General features: G+C 39.4%; 1 protein-coding gene across 1 annotated transcript in view; it reads right to left on the bottom strand.

The window, feature by feature from the left end:
- Nucleotides 1-21,979, bottom strand: part of tulp4.L (TUB like protein 4 L homeolog) — a 91,362-nt gene extending 69,383 nt beyond the window's left edge. Inside the window, exons 1-2 of the mRNA XM_018263094.2 lie at nucleotides 21,821-21,979; nucleotides 2,863-4,643 (exon numbers count right to left, since the gene is read on the bottom strand). Of these exons, the coding sequence (XP_018118583.2) occupies nucleotides 2,863-3,114 (252 nt within the window). The 5' untranslated portion in view covers nucleotides 3,115-4,643; nucleotides 21,821-21,979. The remainder of the gene's footprint in view (nucleotides 1-2,862; nucleotides 4,644-21,820) is intronic.
- Nucleotides 21,980-23,847: the final 1,868 nt, after the last annotated feature.

The following is a 23,847-nucleotide window of genomic DNA, read 5'->3' as shown; positions in this document are numbered from 1 at the left end:
AAACAATCCAAACAATATATATGGTTACTGGAGAGACTGCATTGTAATCCATACAAACAATAGGCTTATTAGCCCTACCTTGGTGATCATTTCATTTTCTATTAGAAAATGAAATTTTGCTGTGTGGTGCATTGTTTACAAAGAATTCTATAACAACATAAACTATTGCAAAATGCAAGGATTTAAAAATCTCCTGATTTCCATTATACTGTATACAGTATATGGCTCTGATGTGGGTTCAAATATCTTCTAATTTTACAAAGGGGGGAACCTTAATTTTTTTCCCTTATATAATAACCACATTTCAGTGTGGCATATAGTGCTAGCACTATAACTGGTAAGGGCTCTATATGGGCAGGCTTAAGGTCGAGGAAAAAAAAAACCGTGACAAAATCCACCATAGTTTTTTTCCCGAATGCACTGTTATTTAAGAAAAAACCATGACAAAATATTCTTGCATGCATTTTTCTCTCAGTAAAAAAGTCACAAACAAGTGAGAATCACATTGTTCCATTCATTTTAATGAGGCTAAAAAAAAAAAAAAGTTTTAATGAACTGGGAAAATAAAGAAAAGAAGTTTAGAAACTATTTCCGTTAACTTCTATTTAACCACTTGCTAAGCTTTTTGGGAGTATTCTTTACAGTTTTTTCATCAATAAATCCCAACTGTCGGTTGTATCAGAAAATACTTGCTTGTATTTTTTTTTTTTGATAAATCAACCCCTTAGTGAACTAAAGGTTATTTATCGTTCCTGCATATTAGAAGGCAATGAAAGCCTATGACAATTTGAGGTTCGTCAGATGGCAGGCTCTACCTGCATAGTGCATTATTTTAAACTAATACCAGTCAAACGTATCCCTTATAGGCTTATATTATAGTTTTAGTGCTCAAAAATGTTATACTCCCTTTTCAGATACAGCTAAATATATGGCACTTCTTGTCCCCCAGGGGCAACAACAAAGCTTGTTGCGGCTCCTTCTGGTCTGCAACTGGGGCATATCTGTAAGTTGCTGCACTATAGATCTAGACATGTGAATGATGTCACTTGGTTTAATCATCAACATTTGGATTCTACACCCCAATGATAGCCGTGGAGTTTTATTTATATGACTTTACCTCAGTCTTTGCAGGGTAGAGGTTGTGATCCTCCAAAATGTATATAAAGAATCCAAAGTTCATGGAAATGAAATGACACCTATGGGGTATTAACTAAAACTTGAATTTATCAACTTTTTTTTAATTAAAACTCCCACTAATTTAACAAATTTATGAAAATATCAGCTCAAAAAAAGGTGAGGGAAAAGTTTCAACAAAATCGTACAACAATTCGAATCGTACAGATTTTTTCAAGTTTGAATCCCGAATCAAATGATTTTTTCAAGTTGTCGCCCCAATAACCCTGACTTTTTCAGATTATCGTATGAAAACCACCATAGCTCATGATTTTAAGAAACATCTTCAAATTTTAAAAGGGACATGTCATTGACATCTACATTACCATGACAAATTTTTGTATTAAGTAGTTTTGGATTCGGATTTTTAGCAGCTTTAGGTTATAATAAATCACTTAAAATTCAAGTTATTTTTTTCCTCTTAAATTCAAGTTTTTCGCCTATAAAAAGTCAACCAGAAAAAAAACAAGGCTTCATAAATAGGCCCCCTAGTATAGATAAATTCATAATGTACTGAACAAAAATTGTTTAATTGGTGCAATGTAATTTTCCTACCGCACACCTGTAATTCACCAATACTGCAATGGTGGTGCTATTCTTCTGTTGGCCCGGCAAGGTCCCTTACCAACGCATATGTGTAGAAACAGATCCGCAGAGACTACAGATTATGCAGTCGGGGAATGGACCCCTTTTATTTTGCCACCATGGTGGCATAATAAAAAGGGTCCCTTCTCCGTCTGCATAATATGGAGTGTGTGCGGATGCATTTTTACACGTATGGCTCATTTAATTGGTGCCACTTGTTTTCTTTTCCTTTGCTGTGCCCTTATGATTTTAATGCTCCAAGGGCTTTGAACTCAAAATTAAATTTTTGTATCGGAAACCCATCGGTAACCTAAGAATTCTGTAGCCAGCTGTTCTGCTCAGCAGATTTTACTGCTCCAGCAGATTTCTGCAAGAGGGATCAATAAACTGCTGAGTAGAACCACAGAATACAGTCTTCTTTTTCAGCACACACTAATCAATAGCAGATATACCAGAATCACTTGGCATGGCAGGTAAATATTACCTGCTTTTTATTTAACCAGTTAAGATTTACATTTTTACTACTTATGGACAAATGGCAGATCAAACATGCAAACGTTTCTTGTGATAATTAACCAGTAGAGGCAAACATTTCAACAGCACCAGTTGCTCAGTAATAATGAATTTGCCAATACCTTCAGGAATTTCACTAACGAATTGGTGGCAAATTGTCTGATTAAAAATGTTGCTAAGATTAATAGAGGCAATTCATAATTATGTTCAACGCAAGCTTAATAACCTGGCTTTCTATTTCAAAAACGCTTCCTATGAATTTAATAAAAGAATAAATGGTAAAAAAGTGTACCTATAATATTAAACTCCCAATACCTTGACTCAAGAGAACCACTGTGAGAGCAGACAGGGTTATTTATTCACCAAATCCCACCTAGTATAAAAGTGGAACGTATTCCTCCTTCTTTGTATTCTGAGAGCACAAGAAGCTTAGAAGGTGACTCAGGAATCTTACTACTGGTTGCACTGGAACACTTAAAGTGGAACTAAATACATCAAATACTCTGAATTACTTTTGGATCAAAAATTAAGACATTCGTTTGAAAAGGTTATACTGCAAAACACATATTTAATATTAATAAATTATCTCACCTCACTGTTGTGGCCTCGAAGATTGAAATTAGTTCTTTGTGGAGTGTTTCTGTCTCTGCGGCAATGGCTCAATGTGAATGTTACCCCTACAACTCCTCTTCCATTTCCTGTAGCCAGCCACCCCTCCTCATAGTAACGTCTCCTACAAACAGGTTTCTCTTTCTCACTTTTTGGGACTCTTCCTTTCCAGGAAAGGCATAAGATGTTCGAATCACTGCAGAGAACAGGCCCATGCTCTACAGATGCATACATGCTTAGGAAAGTCTCGGAGCAACCCCCCTCGTAAAAAAAAATATAATAAATAAGGAAATAAATCAATTTCTCAAAGTCAGGTGCATTTAAGTTTGTTTCGAGCTCTTAAAATTTTAAAGCTGACCTTGAGCATTAAAAAAGGTCAGTGCCGATGCACATCTTCTTAATGCATAGTAACAGATATCTATTTACAAAAAGATGATGGCAATTTGGCTTAGAAAATCTCCCAGCACTCTGGATTTTCTTCATGAAGGTTATAGGGCTTGAATGGTCCTTTGGGGATACAGTGCCATTATTCCAGCTTTCTTTGACAGGTTTCTCTTTAAACAGAAGTGCCTCTCTGCAGGCTTCATACAACCTGAGATTCCAGTTTCAGGTAAGCAATGGCACTGTGCAGAAACCAAATGGACATGATTCCAGAAAGGTGAGGATTGTAGAGAATTACGATTCAAGTAATTTAAGGCTTTACGATCTTCATTTTCGTTTACAGCCAACAACTGCTTCAGTGTTTTGTTTTCTTACTTTGTGCCATGCTCTGGCATATTTTGCCTACTAAAACAGAACAGATTTGCATAAAAAAGCAGAAGAAGAAGGCACACAGACTGTGCAAAATTAGTGCCAGGCTGGCAATTCCCCCACTTAACAGCTATCTTGTTGCATGTGAACTAAAGTTGAGTTCTTTCACTTCGAGCCTTAGAACCTATCAAGATTCAGAGGATGATGTTGTGTATAAAAAACAGTATTTCCTCCATTTTATTTTGTTACAGAATTTGAACTATTAAACCTATATCAGTTTGAGTTAGAACAGTGATCAAATGGTTTAATTATTCACTTTATTTTTTCTAAAAAAAAAAAAAAGAAGAGGGATTTGCCTATATTGTATCAAACTAAAACATAGGTATAAAACGGGAAATGGAACAAGTGCAAAACGTTGCAGTAGTCAATATTCCCACACAATTTCACTAGGACGACCAAGATTTCACCTTTTCGTGATGCTGTTAACCTATTTTGATATCTGTTGTCTTAGTTTTTTCCAGCCCTATTTTTTATGACAGTCCTTGTATTATCACTTGACATTACTGTAGCAGGTTGACACAGGAGAAAACAAGGGTTTCTTTAAGCCATTCAAAGAAGTGAGTAGACCTTTGACATAAATAGAAATGTACATGAATCTGATTGCCCAGTTTACTCAATGCACAGTGAAGTCTCTTTGTCATCTAAATGACAAGATCTATGTCTCAGTATTTTAAGTTGCTTTCTTCCAGTCCATGGCCAAATAGCAGCTGATGTTTATTGGTCTCTGTTTCAGTTCACTTTGTGAGTTCTTTTTCCGTTATGTTTGAGATCAAGTACTATGCCCTTTTTTGAGTTAAGGAAGAAGAAATCTGACAGTGCAGTTCGTGTACATTTTTGCAGGCCAAAATGGACACAATTAGTCCAGAGCTTGCAATCTAGTCAGCTTATTGCAGTGATTAATTTAGGATAATGCATTTCAATAAAAGTCGGTGTTGGTGAATTCTTGCAGATGCCTAGAAACAAGCAAAAAGTAAATTACAAAAATTCAATTTTATCAACAAAAATCACATCTTCTTCTGAAACCCAATAGATCCGTCAGTAACCACTTTTGTTTAATTTCACATAAGTTTAATGTATTCATATATTACTATACATTATATAATCAGTGTGGAAAGGGTTGTATAAAATTCCACAAAATTTGATGGAAACAATAATATATATATATATATATATATATATATATATATATATATATATATATATATATATATATATATATATATATATATATATATATATATATATATATATATAGATGGTGATAAATATATACATATTATATGATTCCCTAATCATAATCCAAACAGATATGAGACCTGTTCTCGACAATGCTTGGGACCTGGGCTTTTCCGGATAACGGATTTTTCCACTAGAAAATCATGTAAACATTAAATAAACCCAATAGGCTGGTTTTGCGCCAAGATTAATTATATCTTAGTTTGGACCAAGTACAAGGTACTGTTTTATTAGTACAAAGAAAAAGGAAATAATTTTTAAAAATTTGGATTATTTCGCTAATTTGCTAATTCCTAACCCACACCTGACACATTCTAAAGTGCTCTTATTATTAAAACCTGCACCAACCCTGACTCCTCTCTAATGATTCATATAAGGGTTGGCTCAATCATCATAAGGACATATCATCAGCACAATAACATCACCAAAGGGAAGGGGACCTGCCCAAACCTGTACCAGGGACTTGCGTTCTTGGCCTGAACCTGCACAACCATCACTATGTTTTTTATTGTCCTCTGAAAGTTCAATTGATAATATTTGTGTTGGGCAAAGGTGCATATAAGATGTACGCTACCCTTTAAGGACTGCAACACATCAGGTATTTTCTTTGCAACACATCAGGTATATTAATGCTGAAGGAGAAAATGTTGTTTTGCTCCTTCCTTTAGTGTGCACCAAGAGGCACAGCATCCACCTTTTAGTTCACATAATTATGTCTGTGAACACGGATAGGCCAGAAAGCAGAAGTTTGTTGCCTCTTGTGACATAGCCTTAAATGCCCGAAGACATCTGAACTGCTTAAAACGATTCCATAAGTCAGTTCAGGCTCACTGCAGCTTCACTTCTACATGGTTAACTGTTCTGCTGACTCAAGGCGTCCATAAGGAAAGACCACATATCCTTTCTGCGCAGTTTGCCTACAGGCCGATTAGACAAATAGCATTCAATTGCCCACACAAGGTATGGCAGCCATACTATTTGATGATTGCTTGTATGCCTTAGAGTAGGACTCCACGAGGGATTTTGTCACGATCCGACGCGCTGCGACAAAACGCATGCGAATTGTCGCATGCGACAAAAATAAGGAAAGATATAGAATTGTCGTATGGTGTCGCAGCGCTGATCCGACAGTCGGATCAACGCTGCGACACCATACGACAATTCTATCTCTTGCCTTATTTTTGTCGCATGCGTTTTGTCGCAGCGCGTCGCATCGCGACAAAATCGATCGTGGAGTCCTACCTTAAAGCGTGACTTCAGAAAAATTTAATTACACAGAAATCTGTCAACAGCAGAGGAGGAGACTACTCTCCTCATGAGTCATTGCACACATGGGTATGTATGCAAGCAGGCAACACCAATTTACAACAAGGCAGCAGCTTTTAGCCAGGTTCTGGATCCTTTGTGTTGGGCTACAGGAAAGCAAGGCAGTACTTTAGATATTAAATAGCAAAAAATACAGAGGAAAAAATAAAACATATACAGTCCAGCGGTTGCACAATAAACACACAGAGGACATATCCTAAACTGTGGTACAATATACATGTGGCATTTTGACTGTATCTGTTAAAAAATGATTCATGTGCCTTAGGCATTAAAGTTAAAGTGCAAGTATTACTTCCCCTTTAATGAATGTTTTATTTGTGCAGTGTACAATCCAGAGTGCAGTTGTATATTTTTGGCCTTGGCCTGGGATATTACTCTACTAAGAGAGCATGTAAAAAATGTGATTGTTCTGTCATGAACATGGATTTTACCACAAATTATAAGGCATTCTATTGTTTCAAAGAAACACTGGATCTGGAATGATGAACTGTTTAGACAATACATTGTGGGAAAACTAATTGTTTTTAAAGTGTTTTGGGCAACAGGTCTCCATCGTTGCACCGTAGTTCATATTGCTGGGGTCCTGGGATTTTTTAGGACCATGTTTTTCAGGTGCACTTGTTCCCTCCCACAATCCAAAGTCATACTCATTGGTTGACTGGCTCCTGATAAAACTGATGCTAGATGCGTTTGTGAGATAGGGACGGGGTCAGACTGATGATTCACATTAGTTCTTAATCAAGTGGAACTTAAAATCTCTTATTTGTCCATGTATAGAGTCAAAACTATGGCCTCCCCAAATGATATCTGATGGAAGCTTGGTCAGATATTGATTGGGACCTTGGGAATATATCATCAGACAAGAAGTGCACGAGAGCTTGGATGCAGACCTCTCACAAAGGGTCTTCACTGGCCTCATGTTATGATTTTTATGACAAATGCTTAGATTAATTTAGTCCACTAAAACTGCTTCATGGGGGCATGGCTGGCCGCTTGTGTTGTAGCACACAACTTACAGGTGCTCCTGGGGCAGCGCCACCAAAACCTGGCCCCCCATACGCAATCAAGGAGCATACCTCTCCAGCAGCACTGGGAAAGACTCTGCTGGCCTGCCGAGTCCTGGGGGTGTAAAAATTAACCAGCTGGGGCTTCGGACTGCCAAGATATCAACGTGGCCTGCACCTGCGACGGGGCCTCAAGTAGATGCATAGGAAAGAAAACCTGCGCCCACAGGTAGCGCGCAGCCAAAAAACTCGGCACAAGTGGACCCACACTCCCCTTGCTACATATTGCATAAATTTGACCCCAGGGGTGCCCCCTTCTCCCCAAAACACAGTTCAAACTGGGATAAAGTCTGCCAACCACGTAACTGGAGCCCATATAACCAAGCCTGACACAGACCTCAGGCCCTCCCTGTCTAGCAGAAGCAAGACATTGGAAGCAGTCAAGTATTCTGCTCCAGTTTTAACTCCCCCCTGAAACGGACTCTACAAGCCCAACAGACCAGCAGTCCAGCTCTGCCCAAACGCACGCCACTGCATTCACTGGGTTTGACCCCTGATAAAAGGGGTAGAGAAAGACTTTCCTTTCAAGAACACCTGCAGCTTGGGCCCACAACCAGCACCAAAATGATATGTTGATGTTACTGTAAACCTGGTGTCCAAGGTATTGCACGCAATCTACAGGTCACGCATACACAGAGGCACACCATAATACTCTCTAACTGTGGGCAAGTACGGTCCTAAACAGAAAACCCTAGAACAGTATACCAAGAAGACAGACAAAGGACCTGGCTCCCCACCCAGAGTCTCCCTCACTGACATCTCTGCAATCGGACCCTGGAGTACAGATCCTACTTGAAGCTATTGCAGAGACCAAAACAGCCCTCTCTACACAAATTGAGGAAATAAATATGGATGTATTGCTGCTCAGAGCAGATCTCCAGACAGTACGGGAAAGAGTAACCAGTGGAGGGACGTGTTTCTGGGTTAGAAGACAGGTGTGACCCACTACCAAACCAGATACAGCAACTTACCCAACAGGTACGTACCCAGGCAGACCTTCTGGAGGATTATGAAAATCAATGAGAAACAACCTGAGAATAATTTGTCTCCCCGAAAGAGAGGGTCGGATAAAAGACACCCTAGGAGCGAATACCCTATTCTCCTTCTATGTGGTAGAACACCCCAACAGATCCCAGGGAGATCGCCTATTCCCGGGGCACCCCGGAGAGCCTTCTTGATGCGTTTACTAAACTATAGAGACTGCAACACCATACTGACTCTGGAAAGGGACAAACGGGACCTTGTTTACGAGGACAGTAGAATACCCCAACTACTCGTCCAATGTACAAAAGAAACGCAACGCCTTTGTGGGAGTCAAGAGAAGACTGCGGGAGATGCAACTAAAGTATGGCACAGGGACATCGGTGGGGGGTGACGTGGGCTTCTCAGAGAGGACTCTGAAACATTCTTCAGAATGCTACACTTCTCAAAGACAATACGGTAAAAGGGTCAACTAACCAGTATGGGATAGGAGGACTAAGCTAAAATAATTTGTAAAAAACTGTATGCAGACAATGATTTGATAATCTCATGATGGCAATGGCAGGGGCACACCAGTTATTTGGTTCATGGGTGCCTTTAGGTGGAGCGTTCTCCATGTTATAGTTAAGAGAAAAAAACCTGCCTAGTTATATCGTAGGGCAGGGTGGGTATGGGAATGTTAAAGGGGAACTATCGTGAAAATCAATATTTAATATAAGCTTCCTCATACCGAATCAATTAAAAATTCTGCATTGTTTCTGAAATAATCAAGCTTATCTTCAATATCCCTCTCTCAGCATCTGTTTCTCTTCATTCAGTCTTCATGCAGCAGTTGGGTGTCAGATATTCATTGAAAGTTATATATATCTTATAGGGGACTCCCTTTCCTAGCAGGTGAATTAGAGCTCACTCAAATAACTGATTCAATACAAACACAATCTAACAAAATAGCTGCCTTTTTGCACAAATTCTGCAAGTAGAGAGACAGGATTTCTGGTGATTTTAATAGAGTGAGCTGTAATACCTCTTCTAGGCAAAAGGAGCCCCCCTATAAGATATATTGCATCATTCATCTGATACCCAAATCTTGAATGAAGACAGAATGAGGAGAAACAGATACCATTTTCGCGATAGTTCCCCTTTAATGTTAATATGCATTTTATTTTCACTGCTTGGTTACATAGTTACATAGTTAAATTGGGTTGAAAAAAGAAAAAGTCCATCAAGTTGAACCCCTCCAAATGAAAACCCAGCATCCATACACACACCCCTCCCTACTTTTACATAAATTCTATATACCCATACATATACTAACTATAGAGCTTAGTATCACAATAGCCTTTGATATTATGTCTGTCCAAAAAATCATCCAAGCCATTCTTAAAGGCATTAACTGGATCAGCCATCACAACATCACCCGGCAGTGCATTCCACAACCTCACTGTCCTGACTGTGAAGAACCCCCTACGTTGCTTCAATTGAAAGTTCTTTTCTTCTAGTCTGAAGGGTACGGTGATCCTCTTTATGGGTAAAAAGGTCCCCTGCCATTTGCCTATAATGTCCTCTAATGTACTTGTAAAGTGTAATCATGTCCCCTCGCAAGCGCCTTTTTTCCAGAGAAAACAACCCCAACCTTGACAGTCTACCCTCATAATTTAAGTCTTCCATCCCTCTAACCAATTTAGTTGCACGTCTCTGCACTCTCTCCAGCTCATTTATATCCCTCTTAAGGACTGGAGTCCAAAACTGCACTGCATATTCCAGATGAGGCCTTACCAGGGACCTATAAAGAGGCATAATTATGTTTTCATCCCTTGAGTTAATGCCCTTTTTTATGCAAGAAAGAACTTTATTTGCTTTAGTAGCCACAGAATGACACTGCCCAGAATTAGACAACGTGTTATCTACAAAGACCCCTAGATCCTTCTCAATTAAGGAAACTCCCAACACACTGCCATTTAGTGTATAACTTGCATTTATATTATTTTTGCCAAAGTGCATAACCTTGTATTTATCAACATTGAACCTCATTTTCCAGTTTGCTGCGCAGTTTTCCAGTTTAGACAAATAACTCTGCAAAGTGGCAGCATCCTGCATGGAACCTATAGTTCTGCACAATTTAGTATCATCTGCAAAAATAGAAACAGTACTTTCAATGCCCACCTCCAGGTCATTAATAAACAAGTTGGAAAGCAAGGGACCTAGTACAGAGCCCTGCGGTACTCCACTAACAACACTGGTCCAATTAGAAAATGTTCCATTTACCACCACTCTTTGTAGTCTATCTTTTAGCCAGTTCTCTATCCAGGTACAAATACTATGTTCCAGGCCAACATTCCTTAATTTAACCAGTAACCTTTTGTGTGGCACTGTATCAAATGCTTTAGCAAATTCTAAGTAAATCACATCCACTGCCACCCCAGAATCGAGGTCTCTACTTACATTCTCATAAAAAGAAATGAAGTTAGTCTGGCAAGATCTATTACGCATAAAACCATGCTGGCACAAACTCATAGTATTGTGATTTGCTATGAAGTCCAGTATCTTATCCTTTATTAACCCTTCGAAAAGCTTTCCTACCACTGACGTCAGACTAACTGGCCTATAGTTTTGAGGCTGAGAACGGGACCCTTTTTTGAATAGAGGCACCACATTAGCAATTCGCCAGTCTCTCGGCACTATGCCAGATCTCAATGAATCCTGAAAAATTAAGTAAAGAGGTTTGGCAATCACAGAGCTAAGCTCGCTAATTACCCTGGGATGAATACCATCTGGCCCTGGACCTTTGTTAATCTTAACATGTTCTAGTCTCTTTTGAATTTCTTCATGTGTGAACCATGCATCATTAGTTGTATTACTAGAATTGGGACTGTTAAGAAGGAAACCTTCACTTATTGGTTCCTCATTTGTGTAGACAGATGAAAAATATGAGTTCAGAATTTGCGCTTTTATTTTGTTTTCATCAACCAGCTGACCCCCCTCTGATAGTAAGGGTCCCACCCCTTCCTGCTTCATTTTTTTACTATTAACATATTTAAAAAATAATTTTGGATTTTTTTTACTGCTTGCTGCAATATCCTTTTCGATAGCAATTTTAGCTTGCCTTATAGCTTCTTTGCATGATTTATTGGCCTCCTTGTACCTTATAAATGTTTCGGCTGTACCAGCTAACTTGAAAGCCTTAAAAGCACGTCTTTTCTTACCCACCTCAACACCAACGCTTCTATTGAACCAAAAAGGTTTTGCTTTGCAACGACGTTCCTTGCTTACAAGTGGAATATACTGACAAGTATATTTATTAAGCAACATTTTAAAGACTTCCCATTTTTGTTCTGTATTTAACCCTGTGAAAAGCATTTCCCACTTAATATGTTTGCACGTCTGAAATTTAGTGTTTTAGTTACTACCTTCTGCAACAGAATCTCAAAGGAGACCATGTTATGATCACTATTCCCTAAATGCTCACCCACACAAATGTTAGAGATGAGTTCAGTATTGTTTTTCTATTCTTCTATTTTCTCCTCCCCCTCCAAGCCTCCTCTTTGTGGCCGTGGAACCTACAAATTGGCCTCACTCAAGTTAAGTGGTGGGGCAGGCGATCATATGTGGTAGGGGTTTGCAAACGTAGGTGTACTGGGTCTGGGATAACCCGCAGAATAGCGAGGGCATATAACACCCGCCATGGCTTCCCTTAAATTTATCTTCTGGAATGTCAAGGGACTAGATTCCAAAATAAAGTGACGTCTTAACGAAATACAGATCTTGTATTGCTACAAGAAACACACCTGGTGGGTAGCAGGGTGCTTGCACTAAAAAAAGTGTGGGTGGCAAAGGTACTACATGCCTCTTTCTCCACGTACTCCTGTGGGTGGCTATGCTCATTGATAAATATGCCAACCTCAGTAGTCAAAATGTCTGTATGGACCTGCAGGGTAGAATTGTATTAATACGTGGCAAAATAATCCATATGTAATTGGTATATGGTGGGTCAGACTATCATATGTGATAGAGGTATGCAAACGTAGGAATGTATGGTGGTGTACTGGGTCTGGGATAACCCGTGAAATAGCAAGGGTATATAACACCCGCCATTGCTTCCCTTAAATTTATCTTCTGGAATGTCGGATTCTAAAATTAAGCGAGGTCTTAACGAAAACCAGATCTTGTATTGCTACAAGAAACAAGCCTAGTGGGTAGCAGGGTGCTTGCACTAAAAAAAGCGTGGGTGGCCACGGTACTACATGCCTCTTTCTCCACGTACTCCTGTGGGTGGCTATACTCATTGGTATATATGCCAACCTCAGTATTAAAAAATGTCTGTACGGACTTGCAGGATAGATATGTATTAATACAAGGCAAAATAATCCATTTGTAATTGCTTGTGTATACCTGCCCCCTCCCCCAGCGAAATTAGACATCCTCTCTGAATCAGACTTGCCCCCACAGAGGTAACAACAAGCCCACTAGCCAACTGGTGCACAACCTACAGACCCCTGGAGACACAAATTTCCAAGCAAAAAAACATACTCCTGTTATTCTGCCTCCTACAAGGCCACCTCCAGAATAGATCTGGCACTAATTTCTAGACCTATCCTAGCAGAGGTGGCCGAATCCAACTACTTCCCAAGTGGAATTTCAGACCATGCCCCTCCTGATGCTTAGCTTGCACTCCCAGAAAGATACCCACTCCCCACAATGGAGACTACATCCTCGGTGGCTCCAGGTCCCAGAGGTGCAAGATCAAATGATCAATGAAGTTGTTGAATTCTGGTCACTAAATGAGGGCTCGGCAGCCACACCCATAGTGTGGGAGGCATCCAAGGCCTTCCTGAGAGGCTCCTGCATGGCCACCTACAGGAAACAAAATGTACAGTTGGAGGAAGCAATTAGCCTCGCAGAAGGGGAGTTAGCTGGGACCCCCTCACCACATAACTTCCAGCAGGTCTCCAAGGCCCATAGAAATTACCATCATCATTTGCTTGATAAAACCCAAAAGAAGCTTCTGTACTCCAACCATCTCTTATTTGAGAAAGGCAACAAGGGAGGAAAGCTTTTAGCATTTCTCCTGCGGAAAAAATAACCGCCCTGGCCCCCATCACGAAGGTTCGCTCCCGTATGGGGGATCTGCGAGACACTCCTATAAGCATTAATGACAGCTTCGCTCAATTCTACCAAACACTCTCAGTCCACACAAAATGAGCACACCCGGGGCTAAGAGATTACCTAAAAAACACCCCGCTTGAAAGATTAGCAATACAAGACAGGCAACTCCTGGAAGAGCTACTGTCGATAACTGAAATTAAGGATGCCAAATCCGCATTCCCTACTTGGAAAACACCAGGACTAGACGGCATCCCAATGGAATGGTACAAACTTAATGTGGACACCCTGGCCCCTAGGCTTCTTCATCTCTATGAGGAGGTCCTAGTAAATGGAACTCTACCACCATCCCTTAGAGAAGCCTTAATAGTCATGATACCTAAGATTGTGCTGCCTACCGACCCATTTCACTACTTTCTAATGATATTAAAATTTTGGCAAAAGGTCTAGCCAACCGGCTTACCAAGGTAATATAGTCAGTGCTGCATCCTAAGGCTTTATGCCAAGCTAGATTTAGCCCGGTTAGGGGGCTACCCTGGGGTAGTGGTCTCCCTAGATATTAGGAAGGTGTTTGATTCAGTAGAATAGAGATACTTATGGGAAGTGATGGCAGTTATGGGATTCGGGCCTACATTTACACGCTGGGTTCAGTTGCGCTACACCAATCCAATAGCCAGAATTCATACTAACAAACTGGTGTCTGATCCCTTTGCCCTAGGGACTGGTATGAGGCAGGGGTGCTCAGTCTCCCCTTATCTCTTTGCACTGGCTATAGAGCCTCTAGAGGCATCAATCAGAGCATGCCCGCAGCTCAAGGGTCTGAATAGCGCGAAGAGCGAATATCCTTTAATATCATTTAAGTACCTGGGAGTCTGGGTCAGTCCAGAACCGCACAAATTCAGAGAATTATAACCTATATCCAGCAATACAGCAGACAAGTATTAATCTCACGCACTGGGTAGGCCTCCCGCTTAATCTACTAGGACATATTAAACTTATTAAAATGGTAATATTGCCCAAACTATTATACCTTTTTCACAACTCTCCAACCCCCCCCGAGCATGACTTGCTCCTTTACATGGGCCAATAAGCAGCATCGTATCAGCTTCAAACCCTAATAGCTCCAAGAAATGGAGGGTTGTCGATGCCACACTTTCTCCTTTACTACCTAGCCTCCCAACTACTCTATGTGGCCTGGTGGTTTTTCCCCTCAGCTGACAATGCTGCCTTCCCCGTATCAGCAGAGGCAGCGGGGTCCACTGAATCACTCCCTACCGGGGGACTATCCAAAGGGGCTGCCCCCCTTCTACTCTTTCAATAATTGTCCGTTGCCGCACCTCCCTTCCTCTCCTATGATTCTCCTGCCTGGTGGTGCTGATCCCTCTAGGCGGGGAATATTGTTGTGCGACTCTTCCTCAAAAAACTTCGAACCCCTTCTACTCTTAACATGTTACCCGGGATATAGACAAAAGCCCTCAAATATGACAAAGAGATACAAGTCTCCCCTTTTACACCTATATGGTATAATCCTCATCTGAGCCACTTCACCTCATCCCTGACCCATCACGGTGGGCAAAATATAAAATTAAATATCTGGGGCAGCTATGAGAACCAAAGTCTGAAGTCCTACGAAACTCTTACAGCAGAATTCAACCTCCCTGGGACTATGTGTACCTCCAACTCAGGCATGCAGCAAATATTAAGTTCCCAAGTTCACCCAAGATCTCTCTCTCAGCCCTTGAGAAAGTGCTCAGGGCACAGGTTCAGAAAGGCTTGACCTCCCGTATATATATTCCATTATAAACATGCAGAGGGGCAACCCGTTCGCACAAAGCTATACTAAATGGGCGCCTGATATACCACAGTTAGATTCAGAGGACATCACTCACTCATATTTGCCCTCTGTAATTGGTAACAATGAAATACAATATCGCACGATACACAGAACCTATCTCACACCAGCGAGACTACACATTAAAGGAGAAGGAAAGGTTAAAACTAAGTAAGCCTTATCAGAAAGGCCAATCTAAATATACCAGTAAACCCCCAAAGTAATGTTCCTCTGAGTCCCCTGTCAAAAGAAACACTGCATTTCTTTCCTTCTATTGTGTACACATGGGCTTCTGTATCAGACTTCCTGCCTTCAGCTTAAACCTTTTTGCCCTGGGCAAGAGCATGCTCAGTTTGCTCCTCTTCCCCTCCCCCCTCCCTTCTCTACTGTAATCTGAGCCCAGAGCAGGGAGAGACTCAGGCAGGAAGTGATGTAACACCACATTAATACTGCAGCTCCTAACTTTAAACAAACAGAGAGTTTCTAGAGCATTTTACTCAGGTATGGTAAAACATTCTACAGAATAAATATAGCATTCTAGCTTGCACTGTTGCAGCTAATCTATTGGCAATAAAATGCCTCCGTAGCTTTTCTTCTCCTTTAATGGGTCTTATGTCAAACAATGCTTTAAATGTGGAGCCAGCCAGGTACATTTTCGCATGCTTTCTGGACTTGCCCACTAATCGATAAATTTTGGCCAAAAGTAACACAACAAACCCTTGATATGCCAAATGTGCGATCCCCTGAGGTTTGTCTTCTGGGACTGGTGGAAAACATGGTGCCTGAAAAGCATCGGCGCACTCTCCTTCGTCTTTTGTACTTCTTTGCTAGAAAACAATTACCCTCTTATGGAAACTGCCCACTGCAACTACCTTAAAAAGATCAAAATCTCTGATTAACAAGGCTCTTCCCCTCTACAAGTTGACATACATGAGTAGAGGCTGCCCGGACAAATTTGGGAAAGACTGGGGCCCGTGGGCTGACACTCTAGACTCCACAGAACAACAGTTACATGTTTCTGCACTAGGCATCCTCCAAGGCCTATCCCCAACCCCCACCCATTTCTGTTTTGTTAAATAAAAACTAAAGGTTTGACTTTTCACAATAGCAAAGTTTGCTACCGGCAAAATTTATAATAATATTATAATAAATACGAAACGGATATGTATGTTAACAAGTATTGTTTTATTATATCAATTGCTTTATGTGTGAAGATGTTCAAACAAATAAATAAAAACCTTAAAAAAGAAAAAACTGCCTAGAAGTTTCCACGACAGAAAATAATTACTCAACCCAAATCATCCTAATACATCGTCTAAGTGGAGGCATCTCCACAGTTTAGTAACATAACTACTTCAGTATAGTCATAATACAGAAAACTATAGGTTTCAGATTATAAGGGACTATAAATCACTTCATATCTGACTTTGTATTAAAGCCAAATGCTTACAAACTAAATGATCAAAATAAATTGTATGCATGGTTGATATTTTCTTGTGATCTCAAAGAACATTAAGGTAGAGGAAATAGTAGAGTTACACCTCAACTATATTGGGTGGCGTATTTGCAGGGGTCTTGAGTTCAATTCCACCTTCTCACAGTGTCTGTGTGGGTTTACTCCTGGTACTCTTGTTACCTTCCACACTTCACAAACATATATTTAGGTTATTTGGCTCATTATTCACAATGTGTGAATATGCTAGGGACTGTAGATGTAAACTATACTGGGGCAGGGACTGATGCAAATGATGTATAATCGCTGTAAAGCCCCCGGCAGGGGAAAAAATACAGTTATCCAGTCATTGTATGCTGATAATACACTTACTACTGTTTTCTATGGCATCTTGGCTTATGGTTTTAGGTGGCTTAATTTTGACGTTTAATTTGAGGGTTTTTTTAAAATAATCTATGAGATGTACTCTAAAACCAGCTCGATTTAGGTAGCAGACTAAATTGAGGCAATGAAATTGTCCCCAGTAAATCCATGAAAAAGGACTGTATCCCCACAATGTGGTTTTCACCCAACGACATTCAGGTCAATTAATCTCTGGTTAAGCTCCAACCAGATATTGGGTAGGTCTCATTTTGCCCTATAAACAGGCCAAGAAGCTGTGTTGGGTGGCACATAAAGTGGGCAATATATGAGCCCATGTATAGTTAAAGCTTAATATGTGTAGTTAAAGGGGTGCTTTTGGTATGTTAACTGAATGGCTAACTCTAAGCAACTTTCAACTGGCCTTCATTTTTTCTTTTTTTTAATCATTTTTAAATTATTTGCTTTTTTCTTTTGACTCATGGCAGATTTGAAATAGGGGTCACTGACCCCATCTAAAACAAATGTTCTATAAGGCTACAGATGTATTGTTATTGCTACCTTTTATTAATCCTTTTTCTCTTGTCTCTTATTAAATGGAATGCATGGTTGCTAGGGTAATTTGGACCCAAGCAACCAGATTTCTGACATTGCAATATGTTTATTGTTAAATTATTTTATGATATTCATCTAAATAACTAAGGAAATCAATATATGTTACAATGTGACTACATACAGTAATACTGCAGTCTGGGAATTGTCCAGTAACTGCAGCCCCTGAGTAATGTCAATGCTACTGATTATGCTTCATTTTATAATTGAAAATAAAAAATGTTAATAAAAAAATAAAAAAAAGCTTAATAACTAAACAAAAAAACAAATAATGAAAGATAAAAAAACAGTTGCAATTTTTTTCAGAATATCACTCTCTACATCATACTAAAAGTTAATTTAAAGGTGAACACCCCCTTTAATTCTATATTAAGACTTTTTAAACAGTGGACAGGAATATTGTCTACAAATGATCACAACAATACAAATGAATGTGTACACCTCTGTGGTCCCATTCCCATGCTTGTTTCCTAATGTGCCATTTCACAGTTAATTCAGATTTTTAAAAAGGGAAATAATGCTTGAGTGATCGCTTGCAAAGCACCAACTGGATAATTGCTGCAGATGGAGAATGCAAGTTGTAATGCAAGGAGCCATACAGGTAACCATTTGTTTTGCGCTAGCAAAAAACCTTTGTATTAATGATTTTAAAATCTCTCAAACTCCATCTCTCCAACTCTATTATAGATGGGCCTCCACTCCAAAAACTGGCACAATGATAAAACCTGGCAAATGTCCTTCTATAACTAAAGCAAATCAGCTTCATGCTTTATGTGCTAAATGCAAAGAAACTATATAAATGAGTTGGTGGCAGCCATGCACTTTATTTCTGTCTCATTATAAAGAGAATCCCATGAGCATTTGCATACAGTATTCTAGTTTATAGGCCAGACAGGACTGGGACTATGAAAAGTATATTACATAGCACATTTCTGAAGATAGTTCTGTGATCATTTTTTTCAAAGTAACTTTTACAATAAGAAGTACAACTCATACAAACTGTGCAATGGTTTCTAATTTGGGGTCCTGGGTTCATTAATTATATGTTTTGGGTCATTTTAGACTTAATTTTACGTAAACTCTGGGGTCAACGATCGGATTATAATTGCTGCTATGCTGACAGTCTAATTGAGGACATCATCAACATGCAGATGCAGACCTCAATCTGAGGGGAAAATCAGATTTGCCTGATCAAAATCTGCCCAATTTTCAGCCAGAGATCACCCAGGCAGACTCGTTGAAGGGGCCCCATACATGGGCAGAAAAGCTGCCAAATCAGCTGCTTAGAAGCATTATTCACTTTTGAGTCAACTTTTATAAAAGGTCGAGCTTGATGGACATGTGTCTTTTTGACCAAACTTACTATGTTACTATGTAACTTATATATGAACCACCACCTTAAAGGAGAAGGAAGGACTGTATTTAAAATGTAGGAACCCCCAAGTGATTATATATCCTTACCTCACACCCCGGGTCAGTGCTTCTATCAGCAGAAAACTGCACCGGTCCGGGGGTTCTTCTAGCAAGCACCATCGAGTGATCGCCTTCCTTCTTATTATTTCTTTTCGCGGGTGCACATGCGCAGTAGCACAGAAAGCCAAACTTTAACATAGTTGGCTATTTCATTCTACTGTGCATGTGTCTGCCCTGGGAAATTTGAAGAAACAAGAAGAAGGAAGCAGATCTGGACTGGTGCAGTTTTCTCATGATAGGAGTACCGGCCCAGAGTGTCAAGTAAGTATATACAATCACTAAGGGGTGCCTAACTTTTGGCACTCCCAATTTATGCGTTCCTTTAATTCTTCATAAACACAAAGCTGATGATAAAATGAGTAAATTTGCTTCAGAGCAGTAACCCAGAGCAATCAGAATCTCTGCTAGCTACTGATTTGCTGAATGGTTGCTAGGGGTTACTGCACTACTGCAAATGAGACCAGTATTAGTCAAGCCCAACAGACACTCTCCTTATTAAAATAAGCATTTAAACCCTTGGCTACAGGAAAACAATGGGCAGGGTAATCACCCATGTATGTGGCCCTGGCCTTAAAAGATCAGCAAACACTGATGTAGAAACCTACAATGCATTATGTAACAATGCTATACATTTATAAATACATATTTTTAAGTTGGGTTATACCATTCAAATGATAAGATTTCTGTTTGTACATCAGCATATCAAATAATGGAAATTTGCATCCTTCCTAATCAATCTTACATGAAATTATACAAGCATGGGATTTGTTATTCAGAAACCCGTTATCCAGAAAGCTCCCATAGACTCCATTTTATCCAAATAGTCCAAATTCTTTTTAAAAAAATCCTTTTTCTCTGTATTAATAAAACAGTAAATTTTACTTGCTACAAACCAAGATATGATGAATCCTTATTGGAAGCAAACCCCGCCTAATAGGTTTCATTCATGTTTACATGATTTTCTAGTAGACATAAGGTATGAATATCCAAATTATGGAAAAGTCCGTTATCCAGAAAACCCCAGGTCCCAAGCATTGTGGATAACAAGTGCCCATACCTGTATAGGAAATAATGTACCCCCTGTTGTAAAATATCATGATATTAAAGAGAAGTGGGGTGTTTAAACACAGTGTCAAAGGTGACATCTGATGCAATTTGCTTTTGTTTATTACCTGTATATAGAGAATAATGTTCACTTTATTGTAAAATACACAAGGATTAATGCAACCACTGCTGTAAAATATTAAATGTTAATGAGGAGTTTCATAGCCATATAAAGGCACAAAGCCAAAGGCCGCTATACATGTCAAGGAAATCCAAAATGACTTCTAATATCCCTATTATTTAATAATACACAATTTTCATTGAGTAGTGTGACATCACTGAACAACAATTGTAACTGATGACATCACTATTTATAAGGATACATTTTTCAGGATATTTATATCACACAGAGATCATATGTTTTATTAAAAGGTAATACAAAGGGTAATCACACACACACATATATATGTATATATATATATATATATATATATATATATATATATATATATATATATATATATATATATATATATATATATATATATATATATACACATATATACACACACACATACAAATGTAGCCAAACGCTCACACTCAATCCAGTCTTCTGTTATAGATAAAGGCCCAAATATCGGCTGAAACTTTGGATACACAAGTATGAATATTAGTGTGTATTATAGATTCTTCTGAACACACATATTCCTTATAACAAAAGATTCAACAACCACACAAAGGCTTGCCTCTCTATATACTTCACACTGACATCGGACAAAAAACGATTTTAAAAAGAGCAAAGAGCACACAATCATTTCTAGGTGTATTTGTTTGCATACAGCTTTTGCTCCTACAATCTAGGAAGAATGAAATAAAACAAAATACAGGTTGCCATTTACTGAATGTGCTAGCAGCACTCCCCTCCCTTTTTCATATACAGGCGTTTCCAGCTGTGCAGAAGCCCAAACACAACACATTGGCAATTGTTTGTAGACACTACTTGTGTTCTGCCAAAAGGAACATTGTCTGAAGAGGCATATAAAATACATAGATAGCCTGATTGATAATCCTTATGTTTCAAAACACAGGACAGAGCTCTAGTTTCTACACCCCTCGCACACTAAGGGGCAATGAACATAGTAACAGTCTGGCACTCTAATAGCCGGTTTTCGCTTCACACAGTGTTGTCCACGAATATAAAAGGAATAAAAAAAAAGTCTATCTATTTGCGAATAGAATTTAGAACATGACAGCCCACGTCATCAATAGAAGGAAGTACACTAGTAACATACAGACTGATACATCTGGTCTCCCCCAGTCACCATTATTATTATGTATGTGTTTTCTGGTCTCCAGTCGTGCGCGGTCCTACAACTCTAGTGACACTGTCTGACGGTGCTGCGTTGTACGAGATGCACGGGGAGCGCACGGTACAGAAGCAGCGCATAGAAATGCATCAATACACACACACACACTGCACACTAACACACAGCTCCATACGCCTGCTGCTGCTGCCACATTCTAGCTGCATGCTCTGCCTCTAACACCATTCCACAGACCTGCCCAACACGGATTTCAATTCAACCTCTATATTATTCATTGTAAAGCTACAACCTCATACAAATACACGTTAAGCGTATAGAACCTTACCCTTTTGCAGAAACGAAGCTCCCCTGCTTGTCTAGTGTCTTCTGTGCAAGGGCCTCTCTCTCTCCTCCTCTCCCCCCTCTACAGAGAGCACGTGATCCCGGTCACATGACTGTATTTCCCAAGCCTTCCCAGTGCTTCAGGCTGTCTGTCACTTCCCCCACCCTCCCTCTCTGGCAGCTCCTGTTGTGTGACTGTATTAGGAGACATGATGTAAACTGGCTGCATACTCCCAGCAGACAGGCTGTGCTTGCTGCTGTTACTACAGGCTGGACAGAATCCCAGCAAAGGCTCAGGCTGTCTAGTAGTAGCTCAAAGTCTGCAAATACATATTTATTCATTTGAATGTGGGACCGACGCTTGCATCATGTATAGGCAAAGCTATCAAGACTGCTCAGTTGGGCTTGGGAAGCTTTTAGCTGCTCGGTGTCATAGAAATCACAGCTGTCAGTGTGTGGGAATTATATGAGCCGTCAATGTGCGCACGCGAGCCATTAGCCCCTGGCTTTGTGTGGAGGTGCAGTGCAGTGCTCCTCTCAGTGAAGCAGTTTGTCACATAAAATGTAGGACACTGCGTCAAAAAAAGAAATAACCTTTATATCTCCCCACCAAATGGAGCTATGTACAAATGCAAAAGGACAGTGATATATTAAGATTTCTCACTAGTGATAAAATGGTGGTTATCTTCCATAATCCACGTTTTTTAAAGGGAACCGAGCATTGACCTAATCCTCCATCAGATTTACAGTAATCAAACAATGCTGGGGACATTTCACTTTCAAAATCAAAAATAGTACAGGAATGGGACCTGGTATCCAGAATGCTCGGGACATGGAGTTTTCCGGATAATGGATCTATCCATAATTCGGATCTTCATGCCTTAAATCTGCTAGAAAATCATGTAAACATTACAGGGCAGATTTATCAAAGGTCGAGGTGAATTTTCAAATAAAAAAATTCAAATTTTGAGCTATTTTTTGTGTTCTTCCACTAGGATAGTCCAAATTCAATGTGAATTTGAAAAAAATACTGTACTGTCTCTTTAAAAATTCGACTTCGACCATTCTCCATCTAAAACCTGCCGAATTGCTGTTTTAGCCTAAGGGGGGCCTCCTATGACCTATTTGGAGTTAATTGGTGGACTTTGAAAAGTTTTTTTGGGGAAAAACTTCAAATCGAATTTGGTCGAATACCTTCGATTTGTACGATTCAAATTCAGCCGAATATGGACCTACTCGATCAAAAATGGACCTATTCAACCAAAAAAAAAAACTTCGACTTAATTTTGGTTGGTCTTTTTGAATTAGAATTTCGAAGGTTTTTCAGTTCGAAATTCGACCCTTGATAAATATGCCCCTAAATAAATCCATTAGGATGGTTTTGCTTCCAATAAGGATTCATTATATCGTAGTTTGGGTCAAGTAAAAGATGCTGTTTTATTATTACATTGGAAAAGGAAATCATTTTTGAATATTTGGATAAAATGGAGTCATGGCCTTCCCATAATTCAGAACTTTCTGGATAACGGGTTTCCGGATAATGGATCCCATACCTGTATAAGACATCAATGTGAGATTAAAAAGCAAACAAGCAAAAAATAAAATGCAGTATCCAAAACTATTGGGGCTGCTGGGAATTTAGTAACCATCTGGGGTAAAGTTGCAATGAATTCCGGATTCAGTCTTAAAGGGGTGATTCACATTTACATTAACTTTTAGCTTTATTTATGTTATAGTATGGCTAATTCTATGCAACTTTTCAATTGGTCTTAATTATTTATTTTTTTAATATATTTTTTTAATTATTTGCCTTTTTCTCTGTACAAAAGTTCTGTAAGGCTACAAATGTATGTTATTGCTACTTTGTATTACTTATCCTTCTATTTAGGTATCTCCAATTTATATTCCAGTCCCTTATTTAAGTCAATGCATGGTTGCTAAGGTTATGTGGACCCTAGCAACCATGTTGCTGAAATTGCAAACTGGACAGCTGCAGAATAAAAACCTAAATAACTCATAAACCACAAATAA

Source organism: Xenopus laevis, chromosome 5L, assembly GCF_017654675.1.
Source record: "Xenopus laevis strain J_2021 chromosome 5L, Xenopus_laevis_v10.1, whole genome shotgun sequence".
Taxonomy (NCBI): domain Eukaryota; kingdom Metazoa; phylum Chordata; class Amphibia; order Anura; family Pipidae; genus Xenopus; species Xenopus laevis.
Note: the sequence above shows the minus strand (reverse complement) of the source record. Positions and strands in the feature narration are given on the sequence as shown.